Source organism: Sparus aurata, chromosome 2 (assembly GCF_900880675.1).
Source record: "Sparus aurata chromosome 2, fSpaAur1.1, whole genome shotgun sequence".
In the NCBI taxonomy this organism is placed as follows: Eukaryota; Metazoa; Chordata; class Actinopteri; order Spariformes; family Sparidae; genus Sparus; species Sparus aurata.
Genome location: NC_044188.1, coordinates 20008081 through 20022545, shown reverse-complemented (window position 1 = coordinate 20022545; position 14465 = coordinate 20008081). Strand labels below are relative to the sequence as shown.

At 43.7% G+C, this 14465-nt stretch overlaps 1 protein-coding gene across 1 annotated transcript; it reads left to right on the top strand.

Moving 5' to 3' along the window:
• Nucleotides 1-9683: 9683 nt before the first annotated feature.
• Nucleotides 9684-13867, top strand: phox2a (paired like homeobox 2A). The gene is made up of 3 exons (XM_030441555.1): nucleotides 9684-10318; nucleotides 11684-11871; nucleotides 11998-13867. The coding sequence occupies exons 1-3, from the start codon at nucleotides 10096-10098 to the stop codon at nucleotides 12490-12492; spliced, it is 906 nt and encodes a 301-aa protein (XP_030297415.1). The 5' UTR covers nucleotides 9684-10095; the 3' UTR covers nucleotides 12493-13867.
• The last annotated feature ends 598 nt before the right edge of the window (nucleotides 13868-14465 follow it).

Here is a 14465-nt window from a genome sequence, read left to right as displayed (position 1 = left end):
CTCAATAATGAAAATACATTTTTTGTTGCGTCCACAGTTTCCTTCCACTAACGCTTTTCAGTCACATCTTGATCTCAAAGCTACAAAAAATATTTATTTAAACAGTAACAGTTTTAAAGCTGCAAATAGTGAGAATTTTTTCATCTCTAGAATTCATACAAAATAAGGGCTGCGTATCACCAGAGTAACTTACTGCTTCCAATGTAGCTGCCCTTAGCTAGTTAGCTCAGTTAGCCATGCAGTAAGTGGTCCAGACTGGGAGCTGGGCGTGGTAGGGTTAGTAGAGTAAGTAGAAAACTGATATTCTTCACATTCTGTTGATATTTCTTTATTAACTTTTGAATTTTTCTATACTAAAATTCTTACATATCGCACCTTGGCTTTAATTATGGAATTTATTTGGGTATTCCACCAATATCTTTTTTCATATTCAGTACATCCACAAAAGCTTGTCTGGTCATTAGTTTGGCCTCCAAGGAACTAAAAAGCAGAGATTTTTTTTCAACTCGTCCTCTCTTGTTTACCACCCACTTCCCTGTTATTCATCAGTCTAGAGAGCGAAATACTACTCTGCTAACCACTTGTGAATCTTAACCTGTTCCCACGGTTGTGTTATTAACAAACTGTGCACTTGAAATGTCATCTGCATGTTGTAAACTCCACCAGCAGAGCTTTTTAAAAAGTGTCTGCTGCATCTGGACACTGGATCAGGTTTTGCTGTGATACCTCAAGGCTTTTCCCATCTCTTCTAAGCCTCAAACACATCTCCACTTTATGGTTTTAGGAAGTCGAGCTGGCGCGTATGTGTGTTTGTGTGTGTGTGTGTGTGTGTGTGTGTGTGTGTGTGTGTGCGTGCACATGTGTGTATCCATTTACCCTCCCAGAGGAGGAAGACAAGAATAAGAGGAGGAGGAGAAAAGAGAAGAGGCTCTTAGTCTGTCCGTCAGGCTATTTCTGACTGCTGCCATTTCTCTGATTAGATTATGGAGAAACAGAAACCTGGCCCTCCATCGTCCTAACCTCCCTCTCACTCTATCTCGCTAGATTTCGCTCACTCACTCCCCTCCGCCTCTTCCTCTGCTGTCCATCTGTCTGTCCCTCCCTGTCCTGGTGTGTCTCCTGCACCTTCTGCTGCAAATGGAGGCGAGGTTTTTTTGAGGTGCAGGAGAGAAGCCGAACTGAGAAGTGAGCACGAGGTTCAAAGGAAACACATGGAAGGAGAAGGGAGATGGGAAACCAGAAAAATGCATTTGGATGACAAATATTGTTTCCTAATTTCAGTGTTAATATGTTCCCATGCTCGGTTCTGCCATCAAAGCACAGTTCATACAGCAGACTGCAGGCAGCAGCTTCATTATACTGATGCCCAGACCCAGACACCAACCAGAACTCATTTGCTGGGGCGATGCCGTCTCACCCCAAGATTTTCTGTCAGCTATGATAATCTGATTCAAACGTCAGACACGGGCACTCTCTTAGCACAACACCAACTGAGAATTATCACCCAGGGTGCCCCTGCAACCCAATCATTTGATAAATAGTTGATGTTGCACTTATGTGGTGCAAATTCTCTCAACAACCTCTAATAACAGAGTTACAAAAACCATCCGGGGTCGACGACGAGCTGTGACATCCCTGGTTTGTGTTCGGACTGGTGGCTCTGTTGCACGTCATTCCCCGTCTGTCTGTCTGTCTGCCCTCATCTCATCTTCATCCTGTCAGCCGTCTAATAACAGTGTGCAACGCCCTGACAACAGGAATAATAATAATAATAAAAACCACTTTAGATTCACAGTTGGCCGGCAAGCCACTCATAAGTAGAGGATTTTTAAGTAATCTGGATAACACGCGCACGATACTTAAGTACACATTCAGGTACTTGTACATTCAGGTACATTCCATTCCATTTTATGCCACTTTACACTTCTTCTCCGCCACTCTCAGTATATTATGACATTAAAGTAAAACAATGACGGGGACCGTTTTTTTTCTGCATAGTCAGTTTTACTTTGAATGCAACACTTTGACTTGTAGTGAAGGGTTTCCACTGTGTACTAATTTATGTAGAGGACAAGATTACGTGTTCCACCGCTGGAGTTTATCGAGATAAGACAGTGAACTGGCTTCTTTGAGAAAGACCCCTGAATAAATCTAGGCAATTTAAAAAGAAATGCATAATTATCACAACGCAACTTGCATCAAAATGTTTTGGTAAGTGCTGCAGTTCAGATATCATCTTAAATGGATAATGCTGAGTGACATCTGGCTCATGTGCTCTGCTGCCTATAAATATAAATACAACGTCAGGGCGTGCTTGATTTTTAGGTGCAGTTGCTGGGCAACAGTGCAGTTTAACTCAAGCACAGTCTGAGGTACATGTACTTCACTTGAGTATTTCAATATTTTGATACTTTTACCTGACAATGAACTTTTTATTTTTTATTTTTTGTGTGATTGTATATTTAAGCACCATTGCACCTAGACAAATTCCTCGTCTGTGTAAAAACCTATCTGGCAATAAATCTCATTCTGATTCTGATTCTGATTCTAAAGGGAAAATTTGTAGTTTTTACGCCACTATGTTTATTTAAAAAACTTTAGTTAGCAGTAACCTTGCAGATTTAGTTGAATAATACAAAATATAAACAACGTATTAACGATGATCTCATAATTATAGACCACCAATGTAATAATATAATCCAGGCTACAATATTCGGAACTAGGCTATAAATGAACTGTATAATGAGGGCTTTAACTTTTTACATTTTGGCATTTTTTGATGCTTACACTTTTGTACTTCTAACAGTGTATTTCTACACTGATGATATTTCTACTTTTAATAAAGTACAAGATGGGAGTACTTCTTCCAGCCCCAGCAGCAGCAGCAGCAGCAGCGCTCAGAGAGGTGCAGCAGCAGCCAGGTGGAGGTGGTGAATGATGAACGACTACTCGAGGCTCGCCCATTATCATATCTGTCCCTGCTCTTAACGGGGGATTTTCATCCGTGTCCCTCTGCACTCCTCTCATCCCTCCCTCCCTTCCTTCCTTCTCCCTCTCGTATTGTGCTCCCCATGGAAGGCGATCGATTTCACCTCCATTACCTCAGTCCTCTCTGTGCTCTCAGTTTTTAAGACGCTCCTCATTCATGCAGCTGTGAGCAGCAGCAGCAGCAGCACATCAGCCCGCACCAGGGATTTTTACACGTCTCTCAGATGAGACTCTCGGTCTTCTTGTGAACTCATGGAGGCTTCTGTTGATGTGGTTCGGGGACGGACGCACCGGATGCCGTCCGGTTACCGCAAGGCAGTCACGTGACGGTCCCCCCTGGGAAAATTAGCATAAAAGACAAATAAAGGACCCCACCAAAAAAAAAAAAAAAAAGATGCACCGGTCTGTCCTCCTTTCTTTAAAAGAAAAGGAACAAATCCATTCCGCCTAATTCGAACCTTGCTCAGGGACAGCTCGCGTGGCAGATTGCAGCCTAATTAGTTTAGAGGGAATTTAATTCAATTAACTTTCCACAGCTCCGCGCGCCCCGCCGCTGGGCTGCTTTCAGAGCGCGGGGCCAGAGCTCGAGATCTAATTAGCGTGTTTGGAGAAGCTCTCCTGCGCGCGGCCATCCCTCGCCGCTCCAGCTGTGGTGTGTGTGTGTGTGTGTGTGTGTGCACCGTGGTCTCCCGGGACCTGGTTTTTTATCCTAAAAAGCTTCTTTTTTAAGTAACATGCCGTTATCCATTAGGATAATACAGGTCTGGTGCCGCAGTGGAGAGATGTACGCAGCATGTGAATACAGCCGCAGCTGCTGTGCGTCATTCTCTGGCAGGTGAACGCGTGTTGAATTGATGTTAGAGTGGACTTCAATTAGGATGAGTGTAATCTGACGGGTTGGAATTAATGACTACATTTTGAGGCGATCTTTAGAAAAGCTCGGCCTGATGAGCCTTTATTTTGTTTGATTAGTCTCTTGTGTTGGTTCTGATCCAACCTGATTATAATTTGTGGATTTATTAAACTAAAGCCAAGCTCATTACTGTATTCAAGCAAATATGATGCTCTTTAGTGAGGAGAGCTACTTGTATTTATTTTTTAATTACGCTGTTCATATGATGAGATTTTTGAAGTTGTGATAAAGCACACACACATACAAAAAGAGTTTCAGTCCATTTTCTTCTCAAGTCCTGAAGATTGTGGGGATTTCATTATTCTGTTTACACTAATTATGCATGAAATCTTCACTTTGGTGATGCTTTGGTCCATGTATGACCCAAATAACCGGCACATTATGGCCTTGGCTGGAAAAAGAAGTCGATGAAAGCATTTAAAAAAACATATAGTCTATATTTGTCCATCAGTGGCGAAAGTGATTTGGCTCCTGTGTACTTGAATGTAACTCCTAAACCACACTCGCTGCCGTCGTCTGGAGCGGGAGCGTCACGGCACATTCCGGTAATTGGGGATTAAAATGCGGGGACAGGCGCACCGACGGGAGCCCACCGTCCCCACCCTCCTCCGCCGCCTCTCCATCCATCACCGGGCAAATCAAATGCGCCGCCAGCCTCGGCTGCCGTAAAGACGCGGGCCGACGTGAACGCCGGCATCTGTGATTTCTAATTTTATTTTACGCGCGATCAAATCCGCCTCCTCGGAGGAGACAGGATCTTAAGAGGGGCGATGACACGACACATTTTAGTGACACTGCAGGTGGAGAGAGAGCCGGCTGCTCCTCACCACCACCGCCACCACTGGACCTGGTTGAGCACACAGTCAGCAGCTGTGGATGAAGTTGGAGCAAATGAGAAAGAAGTATTTAAAAAAATAGGGTTACAAATACCAATAATACGAATGACACATGCGTACCAGAAATATTCAAGCGATGCAGGCCTATTCAGGTCTTCTGCGAGTGAGAGGGAAATGTGCGTAAATGTGCTCATGGTGCTTGCGCGCAAATTACGCACAGGTAAATACGCTGTTATTGCAATCCACATCCCATCTATCTTGATTGGCCACACGTTTAATATTTAAATATGCACAATGCGAGCATTATTTTGACATTCAGGCAGTTTGACTTACTAATTTATGGGCTACTGTTAATAATTTGGTAATAAAAGCCATAAAATCCGAAATAATTAACCGCATGATCTACATAAGAATAGATTTAATTTAGTGGCCAAAGATAACTCACTATGGCCGATTATTGCATTATTTTGAAGGGTGTGAATGTGTGTGTATTTGTTTACAAAGCGATATCACATTAACTAAAATGTCATTTCAGGAGGGGTTAATCAGATATCGAGGATGCACCAGCCTCACCACAAGACTCTGCACGAGGCCCAGGCCTGTTTTTTTTCACACAGTAACCATCAGCTGCATGCTCCCATCATGCAATACCAACGACACAGACTTCAATTAACTCTTAACTGAATAAAGAAACAACAGTAACGGTCTGATCGACGCATTTTTGGGCACATGTTTGACAGAGCTCGACACAGAGGAGGAGGACACTATCCAGACCTGGGGATCAATGGCTGCCCCGGTCTGAATCAAGGGAGCAGCTTTCACCACACGGGACGTGTTCTTCTTTGAGCCTCCATGATGGATGGAGCCTCTCTCTCTGACTGACAGCTTCACTTGGTGTTCAGACCACCACCGCGTGTCGCGGGACACAAACCGGGCCGGGGGGCCTCCCGCGTGGCCTTTCTTTACGCTCCCATCCTTCACTCATCCCTGATCCGCTGTCTCTATGCATACGCCTCTGCACCTCTCCATCAACAGCGTCCAGACATCCATCACAGAGGCCGGGCTCCCTGCCACACAAGTTAAACCGACTGCGTGCTTCCCAAACTGCATGTAAACCCGCTGAGCTCCAGACCATCACTAGCGATCACAACAGCAGGAAATATGGGGGCAGAAGAGGGGCAAGCGCTGGGAATGTAATCACAGATCGTGCCTCTTTTCGTGTGTGAAATAAGCTCGGGCAGAGATGACAAATAACGGGGTCTGACTAGAAGGCCCAGTGTGCAGTTTTCTCTCTGAAACAATACAGCTGGCGATCATAGCGCAGGAGAAAGTGTCAGTAGATCCCTCAGAAAATGCGTTTAGGTTAAACTCTGGCCATAAAGCCTGGAAATAGAAATGATAGTTATTTAGTATAACACGTTTGAACAGAGAAGTCACAATGAAGGGGAAAATAAGGACAAAACAAAGAAAATCCTAATTAAAGACTTTTTCGTCATAACCGAATGTTTAAATGTTGCAAAAGCCTGAAAATCAAAGATAAAAATTAAAACTAAATAGGTGAATCGATCCTTTAATGTCATCTAAGTCATAACTCTGTATATGTTAAGTGCATCCACAGATTCCCCCTGTTAACCCAGTCCTCCATGGGCCTATAATCCCTATAGTCGGCGCTCCTCTCTCAGGGGCCCTCAGGAGCCTCTAGGGGACCATTGTGTCCCCCCTCTGTTGACTCAGACGTCATGAATGCCAAAGATCCCCGTTACTGTTTCCGTCAAATCGCCCCCATGAATGTAAAAGTCCAAAGTTAAAGCCTCCGCGGAGGAGAGGTCTCCCCCTGCGCCGCATGGAGCACTATAGAGCGGATTAGCGGCCTGGAAGAGACCGCTGCTCTGCCTCTTTGAAGGGATTAAACTTTAAATGCTTTTTAAAAAAAAAAAAAAAGCGGGAGAGCTAGGGTCGCTCCTGGCTGCTCTTTTTTTTCAAGGGGAGGCGAGAAACGAGAGAGTTTAACTTTGAAACAGTTTAAGTTTCTCTGTAAACTCACCTCTGAACCCAGCAGACGGGGCGAGGACGCACAACAGACGGCCGGGCCTGGGAGCTGACTGCTTAATGTGGAGGCCAGAAAATCACTGCGCATTTCTATCCATTTATAGTGGCTTAAAGAATATAGTGCATTAATGCGCACCACACAGAATTTGGTGATATTGTATAGCTTTATTGCAGTTGCCATTATTCTGAAGAGATTATGCGCCTAGAGAGCTTTGTTGTGATGATTTTATCTGAAGAGTCTGGGGCTGGTGATGTTTTTCTCGCAGTCAGATGTTAGAAATGATTTACTTGTCCGTCGGAAATTTCACTTCTGTCTGTGTCTGTGCTGCTATTTGAGGCAATGTAGCGTCTATAAAGCCCATTTCTGAGGCCTGAAGCATCGAGTCTGTATATGAACGTGAGTAAAATCACAAAATCTGTGCAGGGCCAGCTGCATTACTGTGGAAAATCGTTGTTTTCTAGATTGAAGCATAACATTTGGGTCAATATTTTGCATAAATATTAAGGCTAGTTGTCATTAGCAGCGTTGTGAAAAGGACCCACAAGCCATACTTGAATAAAAGTAACTATGTCATGTTGAAATATTACTCAAATAAAAGTGAAAAAGGGTAATGACGTATCTGATATTTATTGCACCAGAAGTAAGAGTAAGTAAGTACAAGTCAATGCAAGGAAATTAAACATGGCCTTTATTTATGCTAAAGGTAAGATGTTTTAATTAGAAGAGAAGAATCTTCATTGACTGATATATTTATTTTTTTATGCCTCAAGAAACTAAATAAACAAACTCTCTTTATTTTCATGACCGGATAAACTGAATAAACAAACTGACCTCAAAAAAACAACACAGTTTAATAGCCTACTGTTTTACTTTGTTTATATGTGGCGGACCCTGCCACCTCTCGCCACAGTGTTGCGGGGACCTTATTTTCCTCTGAGAACAGCTTGTTTATTCAGTGATGGTACAAATAAATATTTGTATCATTACCTCATTAATATTGTAAATATTAAATATTCTGACTCTGAATTTCTTCTTCAAATCTATAGTGCCCCTTTAAATACAGTTCTTGAGTAAATGTAATGAAGTTATATTGAAATACAGGTCATCAGCAGGAACTACACCTTTAACCATAATTATACAGTATCTTTTTTATCAAAGATTGATATCGAATTAAAGTTTAAAACTCTGGTATCTTGTGTGTGGCCTTGATGAGCCTCGGACAGACGGACCGACAGACAGACAGACAGAAGGGATGTCCAACCAGAACTGCATCATCCGAAATCTGCACGACATGAACAGCTGTACGAACAGGCGCCCCGCCCCACACACACACACCCTCCAGCAGCCACACAATAAACGCTCCAAACATCTTATTATCAATACTTGTTTGTAGTTTAAGTGGGTCCAGCCAATCCGCGCATGCGCCCGCGTGTTTGTTGGGTTAATGTCATTAAGGCGCGTCATCATGCAGCCTCTGGTCAGGCAGCGATAAGAGGAAAGAGCGGCCACACAAGACAAACTTAATTAATTTCTGGCATGCGCGTACAATGTAATTTTTGGGTATTATTTGTCAGATTTCATCCGATAATAAAAAGCCTGTTCATTTGATGAGCAGAGCTTGCAATGCAGCAGCAGCCGACGTGTTTTTAAACTGCACGGAGCGCACGCCTGGCTCGAGTATGTGTGTGTGTGTGTGTGTGTGTGTGTGTGTGTGTGTGTGTGTGTGAGGGGGCCCCGTGTGGGATATGACTTATCACATTGTATGACACCGAACAATAAACTTAAACCAATTTATGAAGCGTCAATGCGTTTATGGTTAGCCTGTCGTGGTTGCTCGGTTGTCTCCGCAGCCAATTCCCTCTCCCGTCCTATACATCAACCTGACGCGCTCTGGTGACATCTCTGCAAAAGTGATCGGAATCAAATCAGAGCTTTTAATCTCAGCAATCACCGTCACATCTGGACGTTTTGAGTCACATAAAGACTTCTGTGGCTGAGGTGCAGTTGTTTCCACGACCGGCAGTGGAGCGTTATTTTGAGGGCTAACACGCACCGAGTCACGACAGCCTAATAGATTCATTACACTGTGATTACAGGGCAGTAATGTCGCAAAACAATCAGACATTATTATCCGGGAAGAGCAAAAGGATGATTATCCTGAAAGTGTTTTTGTAGATGCTTCCAATATCGGACCAATCCCGATTTCCTTTCTATTCACTTTTTTAAAACCTCTTCAGGCTCATAGGCCTCTCAGGATATTTAACACAACTCTACATTCAAATTCAGGAGCTAAAAGTCCCCTCGAGTCCCAGTCTTCTGTCTGAATACAAATATGAGCTGTTTCAAATCAAGAAAACACCACAAATACGCTACATTTGTTTTACGAGCCGCTTCAGATGCTGTTAGGCCGGACTACTTTCTCCGGCTCACGGGCTCGAATCACAGCGGAGGCATTGCTTTAACACAGCACAATGACAGTGGAATTACAGCCTGATTTCAGAAGTATGTGTCTTGGATGAAAACAGTCTTTACATTTGTACCAGGGGAGCTCGTGAGCTCATTAAAAGGAGGTGTGATGATTGAAACAGACGCTTTTTGGTCATATCTGGGCTGACAGGGAAGAGTCGACTCACAAGAATTAGAAACGTCCTAGAAAAGGAGCATTACAACAGTTTTTAAACGAAAAGTGTTTGGGTTTTTTTGTTTTTGTTTTACACTTTAACTCTGCAGACACCTGCGACGAGCTCGCGATGCTCCGGAGCGCGTGGGCGGTGCAGTGAGAGGAGGGAGGAGGAGGAGGAGGAGGAGGAGGAGAGGGGGAAGGGGGGGAGGGGTGCAGTCCGTGTCCACGCTCACTCACTGGTCCCATTGTCATGGAAACTAGACCACCGCCTCGCTATTGTCTCGCGCTCTGCCAAGTTTATTATAAACACCGCGCGAGCCGCAGCGCGCTGTCAAACGGAGCGCGAGAGCAGAGCGAGCCGCAGTCCCGCGAGGAAGAGAGAGGAGACGGACAGAGGAAAAGACCAGAGGGCCACGAGACAGTGAGAAAAGTGCAACAACATCTGGATTATTTACCGAGACAAAACGTGCCACACAGCCCGCGTGACAGTGAGATACACAGCTGGCAGGAGCTCGTGGAGGAAAAAGGCAGCGGTCCTGGGAGATACTGGAGACACACACCAACTCTGCCCTCAGCACAACAAAGTGAAATAAAAGTCTGAAGGCTGAAGACAGCAGAAACCTCTCCATCCACAGCTCCCCTCGTCGTTTCTCTCGCGGACCGGTGTTTGCGCCGGCTCACCTCCATGTATAAGATGGATTACTCCTACCTGAACTCCTATGACTCCTGCATGGCGGCCATGGAAGCGTCGGCCTACGCGGACTTCAGCTCCTGCAGCCAGGCCAGCTCCTTCCAGTACAACCCGATCCGGAGCGGACCCTTCTCCAACCCGGGCTGCACTCCGCTCAGCACGGCCAGCTGCACCCTGGGAGCCCTGCGGGAGCACCAGCCCACACCTTACTCCTCAGGTAGGACGGGGGCTGCAGCTTTATTATCACGAGGCTCTGCAAATATGTGATTGTAAGAGGAGGAACGAATTAGTACTGTTCATTAGGATATTTCGTCTGTTGTTTTTTTTGTTTTTTGTTTTTTAAGACGGAGAGGAAAGTTATAAAAGCTGAACATTTATTCGTCGCCATCATTTTCTCGCGCGTAAACTGGCATAGATTCTTTAGTTAAGGAAAAACAATAAATATTCAACTGTCACCTATATTTTTCGTTTTAGATGACCTTACAACATATAGTGTTTCAGGCCTAAATCTTAAATGGGCTTTATTTTATGTGTATTGATCCAGAATTCCTGAGAATGAAACAAGACAAAATATAAATTAATGAAGCAAGACATTTGCATAATAAATCAGTGTAATCTACATCGTGCACCAATCTACAACAAATAAAAGGACTACAGGCTTATAATAATAATTTAAATAGCAATAATGTAATAATAATAATAATAATAATAATAATGATAATAATAATAATAATAACGATAATAATAGCGATGATAATTCAAGTTTGACAGCTTCCCGATATAAAGCTTAACGAATCACACACACACACCTAACATACAACTGTTTGTGTGTAATCAATACTAATACATCCAATTAACGTAAGATTTTAAACCCAACATGCAATTCGTTCGTTTCCTCCTTTATAACGATGAAATTCTGACAGCCTCACACCCACATACATATATTTTTTACATTTACATTTATTAACGCGTGCTTTATGCATCGTGACATTTCTATAAGCCGCGTAAAGCCAAATAACCGAATTCGATTTTAATTGCAAACAATAAAATTACCTCAGGTGAACTCTTCGTTTATAAATCCGTTAAATAAACAGTCCCATAATGCCTATAGTTGTTTTTAAGCCTACAATTAATTTGAGTAATTGGGATAAATGACGGGACAAAAACTCACAGTGAACATTAAAAACAGAAAAAAAATATGTTTTGGCCAAATTAAGGGTAAAAAGCGTGATTTAATCAGCTTTGTAAATGGAATGTTTCCTTTATTAACAACTTGTAGTTACAGTATCAAATGTCAGGTTTGCTTTGGTCAGATTTTCTGATTTCAGATTTTTTTTTATCAAATTTATCAATCAAACAATCAACCTTCCATAAACCAGAAGCTGCTGCACAAAAACAGTCTCTTCTTACTTTACGAAAAACATTTGATTATAATTAATCGATCTGTAAAACATTTCCTGATAACATACCTGTTAATTTCTTTCTATTAAAAAAAACAACAAAGAAACCCTGACGTGGTACATTTCATTTTAAAATGTTGCTTTTCGAAAACTAAACTAATTATTATTTTTTTCTCCGTCAGTCCCTTACAAGTTTTTCTCAGACCCCTCCGGCCTGAACGAGAAGAGGAAGCAGCGCCGTATCCGGACCACCTTCACCAGCTCCCAGCTGAAGGAGCTGGAGAGGGTGTTTGCAGAGACTCACTACCCCGACATCTACACTCGAGAGGAGCTGGCCCTGAAGATAGATCTGACTGAGGCCCGGGTACAGGTGAGAGGACCAGGCTTTAATAAAAAAAAAAAAAGGCTACAGACATTCTTAAATTATCAATCTGTCAATCTATCTATCGTTTGTCTTAAATCAAATGTTAATCTGACCTCTGTCTCTGTTGAACAGGTGTGGTTTCAGAACAGGCGTGCCAAGTTTCGTAAGCAGGAGCGTGCAGCCAACGCCAAAGCCAACAACTCTGGTGGCAACTCGGGCAGCACCAGCAGCAGCAGCTCTGGAGGGAAGAAGAGCGGCGAGCTGAGATCTTCGTCCGACGACGACGAGTCCAAAGAATCCACCTGCAGCCCCACACCTGACAGCACGGCCTCCCTGCCGGGCTCGGCCAACGGGAACTTGGGCAGCCCGGCCAGCCTGAGCCCCAGCCCGGCTCCTGCCAACAGCGGCTACGCTAACACCTCCACCTCTCCGGTTCTCCAGGGGCTGAAGCCGCCCAGCTGGTCCAGCCTGGGGCCGTCCAACCCTGCCGTGGCCCAGCCTGCCGTCCAGACTCAGGAGATTCTGAAGGCCTGGCAGCCGGCGGACAGTATGACCGGGCCCTTTGCCGGAGTCCTGTCCTCCTTCCACAGAAAACCCAACCCCGCCATCAAGACGAACCTGTTCTGAAGCACAGAGGAAGAGGAAATGAGAAACAGACATTGTGTGTTCAACCGGAGCAGTGACGAGTTTTTAGCTTTTGTTGAGAGTCAGGGCCCGTCCATTCTCACACTGGCATAGTCTGCTGTAGTTCAGCGAGGCCCTCGGTTCCTCTCTCTAAAAAACTCAAAGCTCAGAAAACAAAGTCAAAAGGTCTGCTCACATTTTCTCCCCCTAAAATATATTATGCAACTGCAAAACTCTCCACTTTCACCCTCAGATCAGAGCTGCTCACAGACTTTGACAAGGATCCACTCTTCCTCAGATAAAACTAAAAAGTGTGTGTCTTCATGTACAGTGTCTAAAAAGGATGTTTGTGTGTAGCTGAATCACAACCGTCACATTCCCACACTCACTGCATCGCAACAAAGGCCTGCCGTGCACTCGGACATCCACAGCGATGAGCATGTCGGTCAGGTACGAGTTTAAAGCAGAAATCTAAACATCATGCTTCAATGTCTGCTGGGGAAACAAACACACTTTTCCCCTTAAGCACAACTTCCTCTAAGCCCCCCCCCCCCCCCGACATACAGACTCCCACCAGAGAGAACAGGGTCCCCCTTAAATCCACCCCGAAATCCAATTAGGGCAGCCGGGTCCAGACCAGACACCTCCCCAGTTCATCCCCTCCTCCTTCTTTACTGTATTAAGTCCCGACTCCCCCACTCTCATCGCCCCTCGAGGCTCTCTGTCCCATCCTGCCTTTCTCCATCAAACAGAGGGCACTTTGTTAAAATTCAGCAAAGGAAAGAGACGGAGAACTTTAGACTTTTTCAGTTTCCTGCCTTGTTCTTCGGGTGGGAAGAGATACACAGAGCATTGTGTAACCTACAAATCTGTCAACCTAATTATTACTGACTTGTGATGTTGGTACCGTGGTGCAACTGCTTGGGTCTCACTGTTGAAGAGTTTTTTTGATGATTTCTCCTGCTGGATTGATGGGAACAAACCCTAGTGGACTTACAACTCATCATCACCCACTCTGACTCTTTAATCACTTCCATTAAGTACGGGATGACCTTTCCCAGAAACGCAACACGAGCTTGTCGAATGTTGCAACCAGTAGCACGGAGGTTTGTCTAATACGGACACAATTTAATCAATAGGTTTTATGAACATGGTCACAAATTGTCCCCCTTTTTTGTGACATTTAAAATGAAGAATTTGTGTCCATGCACGCAAATCCTGAAGATTGAACTTGTTCCTTTGCCGATATATAGAAAGTTGCAGACAGTTGCTGGAGTGTTATACCGTGTGTCCGATAATACACACATTTTGTTCCCTTTGTCTCCATCTTTTATTTGCAAAAAAAAAAAAAAAAAGCAAAAAAGTGGAGCCAGTTGTATGTTCTTCCATCTTGAAAAGTTGCTTGTGTATCATCCCTATAACATTTTATTTCTCTGACTGTTTTCAGAGCTGATTTTTTTTTTTTTGTGGGGGGGGGGGCAGGTTTACTCTGGAAATCCAGATGGTAAAAAAAAAAAAAAAATGTATTTATTAATATTCTTTATTATGTCAGTGAGAAAGCCACACATTTCTTTGAACTGCTCCATGAGATTTTGTGACTGTAAATTCCGTAATTAGTAATATAAATAGTAGGTAGCCTTTTTTTGTTTTGTTTCTCTCACGTTGCTTTACAGATTTATTTCACTGCAGAGCATCTGTCTCACAGGCCGACATGGAAACCATGAAATCGACGGAAGCTCTAGTGAATGAGAGTTTATAGCACTACTCTGAATATTCTAATAAATCATTATGGAAGCACTACGTGACGCGTTTGACTATGTGGTTTCTTGTGTGCTTAGGGTGTTGTGTGTCAGTTATTCTAATTTTACCGTACTGTCTTTCCCTTTCCTTTAATGAGGCAGGTCTACAGCTCATGCACCATAACTCTCTCATCCTGTCAGCTTTCCCTGCAGATGATAGAAAACAAGCATAAAAAA